Source organism: Glycine max, chromosome 11 (genome assembly GCF_000004515.6).
Source record: "Glycine max cultivar Williams 82 chromosome 11, Glycine_max_v4.0, whole genome shotgun sequence".
Lineage (NCBI taxonomy): Eukaryota > Viridiplantae > Streptophyta > Magnoliopsida > Fabales > Fabaceae > Glycine > Glycine max.
The window spans coordinates 3,918,286-3,929,787 of NC_038247.2; the positions used below are offsets into that span (position 1 = coordinate 3,918,286).

Consider the following 11,502-nt stretch of genomic DNA (forward strand, 5'->3'; position numbering starts at 1 on the left):
TTGATCTTGAAGATCCAACCATTAGGTCTGGTCCCATCAAATCGAGGAACATCGAGTTTCAAGCGATGCGGGGTGGAGGTGGTCACAGGTTGAGGGGTGTTGGAAGCGGACGAAGAGGGTGAAGAGGTCTCAGGTTGGGATAATTTGTGGATTTCATCGAGTTTTAGGGTCATGGTGTGGACTTATTCGATGAGGGAAAGATGATGAGGGAAATTATTATATGAAGTTTACGATTAGTAAATTTTTTTTTAATCTACTCATGATGTACAATAATTTTACACTATCATTCAATCATAAACTACTATTTTGAATTATTTTTAGATAATTATTTTAGAAGTTAATAAACTTATCATACATAATATAGTGTGGTTAAATGATCATTTAAAACTTTTTACGCTTTTCGGTATATAATCTTTTTGCATAGATAATATTGTGCATCTACATACATTACATATCATTGCATGTTTACTTTTGTCAATTAATGGTCACTTCATATTTTTCTTTCATCACTTAATTTCTCAAAATAAGAGATTAGTTTTCTTAAAAGAATTTGAGTCTAATTTAACTCCAAAAATTAGTTCATGGTGATAATTTTTTTTTAGTTATATATTTTATCTTAATTCTATCTTTAACGTTGTCTCTAGTTAATGTCAGACTTAGATGTCCCTTTCTCCTTTTTTCATTTCTAACTTATTTTCATATTTAAAAAAAAAAGTGTTTGCCTCAAATAAAAAAAATATGTTAACCTCGTATAAAAAAAAAATAATTGTCCCGTGATAGAAAGCAGGGACTTGATCGAAGAAATATGTTGCTCTAGACCAAAAGTTTTTCTAAAGATTTTTTATTCTTGTGGATGAAAGATGCAACCGGATGCAGTGGGTGAAAATTAAAGCCTCAGATATACAATCATTATTCAAAGAAGAGGGACCATCATGGATACCATCGAACTAAAACGGTGGATATTAAAACGAAGATATCATTTTTGATACGTCATACACGTTAGTGGATGTGGAGCTAATTATAGACCCATGGCCAAAGAAAACAAAAGAACATAAAAAAAAATTTGATTATCCATTTAATTTTTATAATTTTTAAATATAATTTATTTTAATTCCGATCGTTAATAAGTACAATTTTTAATCTTTAAAACTTAATAAATGAATTTTTAGTTGATGAATTTTGTATTTTAATTTTCAAAAGGTTTCTTTTGTTAATTTTTTTTTAACTTTGTTAGTTAAAGAAGTTTAAAGATAAACCTTTTTTAAATTAAAATATAAATTTTAAGGATTACAAAATTTATTTATTAATTATAAATTAATTATAAGAACTAAAAAAGATAAGTTTTGAAATTATAGAAACTAAATGAGTAATTAAATAAAAAAAATTAAAATGTAATTTTTATTTATCTTTTTTCTTAAATTTGTGTTTTTAGTTTTTCTATTTTTTAATTGAGATATTTTTAAAAAATTTCATGATTTAAGTTTTTCATTTTTTAATTGAGATATTTGTCTTCTACTTTACAAAAAATATGTAATTTTAATGTCTTTATGATCAATTTTAAATATTGATTTACGTGTTGATCGACACACATGAACCTGACATGTTTTTTTTTTAATTATCTAATTTTATTAAAAAAATAAAACACCAACAAGAAGTCTAAAAATGATCAAAAGGACTCAAATCACATTTTTTTTAAGTGAGACAAAATATCTCAATTAAAAAATATAGGGACTAAATTGATAGATTTTTTAAAAGTAAATGACAAAATGTTTCAATTAAAAATTGAAAGATTAAAATAGTGAATTTAAAAAAATAAGAAGAAGAAAATTGCATTTTAATAAAAAAAATACAAAATTTGAAGAAATGACTGGCTAACCTTAAACCACCATTAAGTTTATATTTCGTACCAATCTCCACATCACACACGTAATCAAATATTATTAATTATTTTTTCGCCTATAAAATATAAATATGCATTAGATGCAATTCCTAATGTGGTTGAGAAAACTGAATCTGGCTAAAGTCTATTCAGGATCGGCATTAACTTATAATACTCATGATTTTAAAACATTCATAAGTGCTAAGTGGTAATTTTATCATGTCATTAGTATTGCAACTGTTCATTATGAATGTTTTAATGAAAAATTATATTGTCAATAATTAATTTTTAAATGAAAGTGTTCATTGTTTTTAAATCTCTAAAAATTGATTTTAATAAAACTGTTTAGAAAACATCTTGAGTGTAGAATGTAGAGACATCATGCTCCTCCAATAATATAGATTTTTTGTCAAAGGGTGGAACCCAGTGTTCCCTGTCTTAGGTGGTGTGGTTCGGTGGGGGGTCTCCATCCTTTCAATTCTGGGAGCTTAGTTGGTCATTATTCAGTTTTATCTTAAACCGTTAACACAACCACTACCCACATACATTAACAAAAAGTAGTCATAAGAGTTTGTAGGACAATATTCTAAGTTCGAATATTATGATTACCACGGCTGTTCTTTTGGAAACAAACCATATCCAAACTCTTCTATAATATGTTATTAAGTTTCTACCTATTTAGTTCATTCAAAGTTGCAATCAATGAACTAACTCAATTCAATAAACTTCACTTCCAAAGAGTTTTAAGTTTACTTTCTTTTCTTTTCCCTTTTAAATGACTTTAACCGCTCTATCATATCGACATTCTGCGGTTATAGAATACTACATTCAATTGGGCATTTGGGTCCAACAAGTACTAGGAGCTTAGACAATTAACAAGTCCTAAAGATAATATATCATTTTATTAGATTCATACTATATATGAAATTAAACTTTTTTTTATACCGCAATCCAATTAAAAATCACCATAGAGTAAGCTTTTAACTTTGATGATGATTACTCACTTCACAGATCATACCAAAGATGAGTTATAGTGTAAAAACTTTTAAACTTATGAATGTGTCTATTAAACTTTTTTTTTTTTTCCTTCCACTTACAGAACTCTCCCGGCAATCAAAGAAATTGATGCCAAGAAGGCAACAACCCAAATAAAGAAGCCGTCCAACTGAGTAATGGTCTAAATTTTCAACTTTCAATTGTTGGACGTAGGTTTGGTCGCGTGGGACATGGGTAGCCGAATGTGAATGGGAAGATAAAGTTTAGGCTGTTCGTAGTCTACCTGCTTTGATCCGTTCAAAATGTAGGGTCTAATTCTAAATGCCTAGGCTGGCCCTTCCCTCCCCCTTTTGTTGTTCCTGGGCTGGGACCCTGTGATTCCCAATATAATTGTTAACAGCCCTTTTTTCTTGTTTTTTTTTTAGTTGTTCAGTTTAATATTCTTGATAATGACTACTAACTGTTAAGTTGTTTCTTGTTTATATTCATTCCCCCACCATGCTTGAAGGAGTCACCTTCCTTAGATAATTATGATTATTTACTTCTATTAATTTTTTATTATTAGAAGTCAATTTATCAATTTAACTATTGAATTATGTAAATTATGTGTTATTTTTGTAATTATCACGTGGTCAAAATTTTACATGATTTATATACTTTTAAATATATAATCAAATAATAGTCATTTATATATTTTAAACATGCCATATCTAAAAACAAAAAGGAACGATGCATTGGTGGTGTTAATTCATTTGTTAATTGTTAAATATCATTACAATTATTATTGTTATCACTACAATAATTATACTTGTCATTGTTATTATTATTGTTATGATCACTACCATGATGATAAAAAATAATAATAGTAATAACAATGATAATATGAAGATTGTTATTATGATAGTAATTTAATAAAATTTCAATTTATACAAAAAAAAAATTAAATATTGAAGGGATGCAAATGCACCCCCAAGAGAAAAGTAAGAATATATGTAGTGCTGTTATTTTTTGCACCTCTATATTTATAATTTGACCCGTTTGCCTTCAACTTTTATATTTTATTAAATAGTTTTTTTCTTATATTTTGTTTCTATTATGTGTTATTTGGTTAGACATTTTATATTTTTTTCATATATATGGTAATAAATATTTTAATTTTTTTAAAAAAATGTTGCCACTAATTTCGGGTCTTAGATCCTCCACTATTTGTATGTATTATTTTTTATTTGTATGAATTTATAAGTAGAGAAAGTATTTTGTATGAAAACATGTATCAATTTTTTTGTCAAATTATGTGTCCATTTTTTTAATAAAATATATGTTTATACATAAACGACCTCCTTCTATAATTTGGCTTTGAGCACAAAACATATCAAGATCAACTCTGCATGAACAAGCTTGGGTTTGGTCAGTAGTTAACTTTTTGAGCTAGACTAGGTTTGGGTTGGAAAAATGTTTGAAAGACACCCATATGCTATTTTACACCTAAATAGAGAAAGAAAAAAAAATGAGAAGAAAATATAAATATAAATATAATATGATTTATGATGTGATAGAAATGAAAAAGAAAGAAATGAAAAATGTTAGCAACATGTTTAAAATGAAGAATAATTCACATATCATTATTCTTTGGGTTAAATCAAAATATATAATTTTGAATCTAGATTTTACTAGTTCAGCCATATTTTATATTGGGTTAATCAAAGTTGAACGATTTTAACACTCATATGCAAAACAGTATAATATACAATCAATGTTAAGAGTTATAACTTTTCTTATGTTTGACACACAGCTCAACTAATTCTTTTTTTTTAGAAAGCTCAACTAATTCTTTTTTGATAGAAAGCTCAACTAATTCTAGACGTGATGAAACACGATATTAGACTGGTACGTACTCAATTTGGCTCGCTGTTTCTTTTTGTTTTTAATAGATGTAGATGGGATTATGCTAAATTGATAAATATATTGATTTTTACATAGTGTTGTAGGTTAGACAAAAAATTGTTCTATAATTGTTGAGTAAAAAATATTTATACTTTTATTCTATAATGATACACAGTAAATACGTACTTGTACACAGGAGTTATCTTTGTATACAGCTAGGAGAGTATACAGAAACAGCTTGGTAATGGGTGGGGGTATTGTTTTAGAGATACGTTTTATGTTTCTTAACTTGGGTCGGAGAGGATAAGATATTTTATTTGTTGATAAAAAAATACATAGTAAATATTTTTATAGTATATGATTTTTGTAAAACAAATGAAATGCATTCAAATAACGTACTTGGAAAGAGTTTTATCTCACCTGACTTAATTTAAATAAATTAAGATTTAATGTGACTTTTTAATTCTGAAGGTCTAAGAAAAACAAAATACATCTGAAGAATTTCAGTTTATCAATAGTCTTTATATTATCTTAGATGGAAAGGGGGATAAAAGGATAGAAGGAAAAACCATGGGCCGCGAAACTTGCATCCATTTCATCTACGCAACAGTGTAAGATTCATAATCCAAAACGAGTCTATACTCTATAACAACGAATGAGTTCAGAAAATAAATGCAGAAAATTACAAGTTGATCGATAGTGGAGAATGTGAAATTTCTATTCTTGCTAATAAATAATATTGCAGAAACGTCCAATACATCAGCATCAAGCATGACGAAAGCACCAGATACATAACGTTTCTCTCAGAAAGCAAGAAAATTTTAATAGTTTGAGTCGTAGAAAAAAAATTGGTCAGCATACCTGCGTGGAACAATCAGACTTCAGTTTGAAATTTCATGGGCTGAACGAATTAAGGTTGTGCAGGACACCAGCTAACGTATCTCATGCAAATTCAACTTCAACCTCAATTCAAGCTCAAACTCAACCTCAATTTCATGTTCTGTATGGCGTTTTTTTTAACTATATTATATGTGAACTGTTTACTGACTTAATTGATGATTAAATTCTCTCTCTCTCTCTCTCTCTCTCTCTCTCTCTATATATATATATATATAAACATGACTATAGACAACTTTAGTTGGATTTTCTCTCCTATCTGAAGTCTAGATTTTTTTCTCTATGATACTCGAACCGAAACTTGTTTGAAAGATCCAATAAACATCTAATTTCAATATATCAAATGTAAAGTTTTTTTTATAGATTATATCAAATGTAAAGTTATTCACCATGGAATTATAATCTTTCAAATGCTCCAAAATTTAAAGTGTCTAAACTTTAGCTCTCATGGAATTATAATCTTTAAAATGCTTCAAACATTTATTCTGACATAAAGATATCCCTCCATTTAAATTTAGGGTAATCAACGAATCAATTATGAAATAAATTAATGTATTATTAAAAAAAATTAGTGACAGAATTCCCTTTTTGTCATTGATATTAGGCATCACAAAAATTTGAGTGACAATTTATAAAAAATAACGTGTAATTTCTTTTTTGTCTTTAATGTTAGTATTTTTGGGGGAGGGGAATGTGTTTTTAGTCTCCATACCTACATCCCAACATGATTAAAGTTCCTATATTTTCGTATTGATGAATTTAATATGTCCCTTAGACTTTAAAGTTAAATATTGATCAAAATATGTGAATTCATTATTTTCTAAAAAAAAGCATCATGTTCTTTAAATTTAAGAAAAAATAAATTTCATTCTTATATGCTTCTCTCATGTTTAATGTGGAATAGGAGATTCTTGCTGCAATTCGTAATTCAGTTTTTTGGGACATTTGCATGAACAGAGATTATTAAAATATATAAAACCCCACAGAACGTATACGTATAGACAAAATGCAAATAAGAAATAATGAACAAGCAATGGTGGGTGCCAGTGTTGCTTTCAGAGGGTTTTAACTAACAAAAACGTCAACGCGATAGATTGGAGGGAGTTGTATATAATCTATGGTTCCACTCATACTATAACCAATTAGATTGCACCCCTGTTAAATATAATAAAAAGTCTGCCAAGTTGGTCTTTTGGATGAATAAAATCCGTTTAAGCTTTTCTTTCTCCCTTTTGTTTTTCAATAATCGACCGTTCAAGCGGGTATCTATGCATATCAAATAAATATCCATATGGTGAAAGTGAAAGAAATGGAGATGGATTGTAGCAAGAAATGGTGTTAACTTTAATGGACAGTTCATTTCCCACTAATTCAATCATCATAACTGCCCAAGTAGCGTGACATTCAACAATTAATCTAATATGATTATTAGTCATGAAACCGTGCGTGACACATATCCTAAGAATCATATTTATAAGACCAAAAAAAAAAAAATCAAATTTATATATTTTATTTTATTGGTAAAACTTAAACAATATTTTCTTTAATTTTTAATTACAACCAGAAGTTTATCTCTTACAATCAATACTTATTTCTGATGTTAATTTTTATAAGAAGAGTTACCAAAATAAAATTTAGATTTTGATTGAAGAATAAAATTAAAAAATAATTAAATGTTGCATTCTTTTATTATTTTAATATTTGGAAAAAAATTAACATTTTTTTAATTTGAGAAAATGAATTTTACTTAAGTACTCAAAAACCACAAACTATGTTAATTTTGAATTTTTATTTTATTTCAAAATTAATATATTTGATTTAACAAATCTTAAAAGAAAACGACCAATAATATAAGACATATTGGTCAAAGTATCTTATAAAATCTCAAAAATATTACCAAAATTTTATTTAATTACAAAATATCATGTATAATAGGTTGATTAATTTTTATAATAATTATTTTAAAATTCATTCTAATGATATTTTCTGATCAAATGACAGTGGATAAGATTTTACACTTATAATACATAACCATTAAACTCAAAAAATAATATATACCCATAGATGTTAACTAAAACTTTGAAATAATAATTAAAATTATAATAAATGATTAAAATAATTTTAATTGCGTCAAATTGTAGATATTAAGGAATAAAAATTAATAAAATATTTTTATTAAGAAATACTATATTAGAAATATAAAATATTTTTTAATTTAAGTAATTTTTTATTTTTCATATCATAATCTGACTAATGATTTATTATTCATTTTTAATTAAGGTATTGCTAAAAAAAAAAAAAGAAAGAAAAAAGAATGGCTAGATAATTAAGGTCGAAAGCCCAGTTAATTTATTTTTATCTGCAAAGCCCACTACGCTACATGAATGCCCCAGACCCAGTCACGCAAAGGGAAGCCCAACAACTGAAAAGAGTTTCGGACCACAATCGACTTATTAAGACAATTTTGACACGTTAATCAATCAAAGGGATTTTGAATTTGAAATACTACCGCTCCCGTCTCCATATATATCCTTTCTTTGTGAAAGAGCCGTTAGAAGAAACGAGAGCGAGAGAGAGAAAGAAATGGCGACCAACATTGGGATCATGGATGCGGCTTACTTCGTCGGCAGATCTGAGATTCTTTCTTGGATCAACTCAACTCTGCAACTCAATCTCTCCAAAGTCGAAGAGGTTTTATTTTCGATCCTATTTCTCCATCAAATTCAATCAGGTTTAGGTTTGTGTTTAATTTCCGATCGATGATTTCTTACTGGACCTTCTATTTTCTTGCATCGTTATACTTTCAGGCTTGTTCCGGCGCCGTTCATTGTCAGCTTCTCGATGCCGCTCATCCAGGGATCGTGCCTATGCACAAGGTCAATTTCGACGCCAAGAGCGAGTACGAGATGATTCAGAACTACAAGGTCCTTCAAGATGTCTTCAACAAACTCAAAATCACCAAGGTATCACTCAACTTCTCTCTCGTCTTTTAATTTCATCCCTGTTATTCTTTAATTTTGGACGATCTTGATTTCAGTTACCGAATTGTTCGTTGTATATTTTCAGCACATCGAGGTCAGCAAGCTGGTGAAAGGAAGGCCACTGGATAACCTCGAGTTCATGCAATGGATGAAACGATACTGCGATTCTGTCGATTCCGGCCTTCAGTACAAGTAATATTATTAATCCCTAATATAATATCATTTCATTCGAATACATTTGTTGTGTCAGATTTCTCTTTGCTTTAAATTCTCTGATTCGCGTTGAATAGTTGTTTTCGATTGGAAATTAGGGTTTTAAGATTGAAATTCAAACTTCATCAACAAAATCTTGTGACCTTAGAATTCTGTAGTGTATTTTTATGAATTTGATATTGGGTGTTGAGTAATTTTTGAATTAAATATTGGATGCTGAATTTTTAGTTATAATCCTCTGGAGAGGAGAGAGGTTTGCAAAGGAGGAAGAGAAACGAGCAAGAAATCTGCAAACTCCCAAGCCTCAACCAAGGGTTCTACTGCACAGAGACCTCATTCTTCTCATAATGCTCGAAGAAATGAGGTTTCTAATGCAAACCCTACAAATCAGGCTGCAAAGGTTGCGAGAGCAGCACCTTCTGCTGGAAACCCTGCTCCTGTGTATGAAGAAAAGGTGTTTTTTGTTTCAAGTCATAAGAATTATTAAATGAATAATGAAAGTATTATTGCTCTTACAGTTGAATTTGATGCAGATAACAGAGTTGAAGTTGTCCATTGATAGCCTTGAGAAGGAACGAGATTTCTACTTCGCAAAGCTGAGAGATATTGAGATACTGTGCCAGACTCCTGAGATAGAACACTCACCGGTACTGTGCTTTCATACTCTATAATTTGAATGCTTTGATTTGCTTTGATTAGTGAAACACAATAATCGGTATTACTATTAGGTAATGATCATATGTGATTTGATTGCTGTTTGTGTTTCAGATTGTTGCGGCAATACAGAAGATATTATATGCTACAGATGACAATGGAATGGCTGTGGTCGAAGCTCAAGCTATGATTTCTGTTGGTCGTAAGGAAATAGAGGGATTAAGCCCCATTGCTGAGGTTTCGGAGGAGAAGAGCAGTTCAGAAACTCATAAGAGAAAGAATATTGCCAATATTGATTTTGATGTTGCTGGCCTCGCAACGTTGTCTCCCAGACAGAGGCTTTCTGATGTTTCAGATGTTCATTGTAGCGAGTCACCTCTTATGACTTGTTAGGGAGGAGGAAGGATCACCTTCTGTTGTTAATTCAGTTAGCAACATGTTAAAACCGTTTTGGTCACAGTAATTCCTGTTACAAGTGTGAATTGACAGGGTTATTCATAATGGTTAGGGGTTTTAGGGAGACTATTCTGTTATCAAGTATCAAGTATCGGGTATCGGGTATCAGCCCAGAAAAATGTAGCCAGATATATTTTGCCTTTAGAATTTGCTTGTTGTCTCAACAATGTTTCTGAATCCAGTCATGTAATTTCTGGCTAGTGCTTTGAGCAACACTATTTCATTTTCAGCATTTTTTTCATTTATTATGTGATGATCAAATTGTTTACAATTCAGGGAAAATTACATATCGGAATTTGTAATTAATTTCTGAATTCGGTCTTTTTTCTGAATCCAGTCATGTAGTTTCTGGCTTGTGCTTTGATTAGCACTATCCCATTTTCAGCATTTTTTCATGTGATGACCAAATTAAATATCGGATTCGTAATTAATTTCTGAATTGAAAACATGATTTGGCATGAAGACCAAAAGTCCAAAACCAAGTTTTTTTTATATATATTATAATAAAAGTAAAAGTATTAAGACTAATCTTTACCAAATTTTCAAGAACCAGAACTATGGTTTTAAACATACAGGGAATAAGGCTGCCACTGTTGACCAAATATATTCAAAGACTAAAAACACATTTTATTGTAAGAATAATGATTTCCTAATGCTTGCCATTTATTTTTTTATACTCATGCTCAAAAAAAAAAAAACAAATCTTTAAAATTTTCTTGAAGGATTCCTTTAATCATTATTACAGTAAAATGTGTTTTTGGTCCATGAAAATTAACTTTTGTTTCTGCATTTTGAAAGCAATCCATATTTTCTTTTAAAAAAACTTAGTCTTAGTCCTTGATGTCATCTGGCATCTGCTTCACACGTGGCATCCACTTGAAATAGTCATATCAGCAAAAAAATTACTAGAATTAGAATGATCACCCAATTTCAGTTTCACCTAATTACAAAAATTTGAGGGACAAAACCAAAAAACAAAATAAAATCAAGAAATAAAATGAAATTCGATGGATTATTTTTATAATAAAAACATATTTAATCCCTTAAAAAGTTAAAATTATCCCAAATGTTTATTTTATTATACTTCGAATGGGAGGGCATGTAATGCGGTGGTGACATTGTGGGGTATATGGTTACAGAGGCCCTTTTCCTCCGCCTTCGTTGTCTGTCATTTCTACCGGACTTGGTCAATACTTTATAATCCTCGACTCTCCTTAAAAACACGTAAATTTTATGTTTGTCGGGGAGAGAAAAAAAAAAACTAGAAAAAGAACTTGATAATACTACTGTCTAAATTCGATCACAAATCATCTCTGGCTCAGGGGAAGAAATCACATTATTTTTAATTTACTTGGTTAACATGAATGAACAAGCTGCTAAGAAGGTTAGCGTAATCCAAGCCATTCTTGTCCCTATTTTGTGCGGTTCTTTTATTTTTATTTTTTTTATTATTGAATCAGTATGAATTATTGTGTCAGAATGACATTGTGAATGCACAAAATGGCATGGAAAAAAAGGTGGAAAGTGTGGATTATCGATCTT

General features: G+C 29.4%; 1 protein-coding gene across 1 annotated transcript; it reads left to right on the plus strand.

Moving 5' to 3' along the window:
* Nucleotides 1-8,182: 8,182 nt before the first annotated feature.
* On the plus strand, nt 8,183-10,242 carry LOC100802923 (microtubule-associated protein RP/EB family member 1C). Its single transcript, XM_003539280.5, has 6 exons — nt 8,183-8,347; nt 8,464-8,619; nt 8,723-8,829; nt 9,079-9,304; nt 9,384-9,497; nt 9,619-10,242. The coding sequence occupies exons 1-6, from the start codon at nt 8,240-8,242 to the stop codon at nt 9,895-9,897; spliced, it is 990 nt and encodes a 329-aa protein (XP_003539328.1). The 5' UTR covers nt 8,183-8,239; the 3' UTR covers nt 9,898-10,242.
* The last annotated feature ends 1,260 nt before the right edge of the window (nt 10,243-11,502 follow it).

Bases quoted from the DNA above. Each gene is read 5' to 3' on its own strand.
- LOC100802923 (XM_003539280.5), top strand. From the start codon at position 8,240: ATGGCGACCAACATTGGGATCATGGATGCGGCTTACTTCGTCGGCAGA. The intron at 8,620-8,722 runs GTATCACTCAAC...GTATATTTTCAG, and splicing joins ACAAACTCAAAATCACCAAG to CACATCGAGGTCAGCAAGCT. The intron at 9,305-9,383 runs GTGTTTTTTGTT...AATTTGATGCAG, and splicing joins CTCCTGTGTATGAAGAAAAG to ATAACAGAGTTGAAGTTGTC.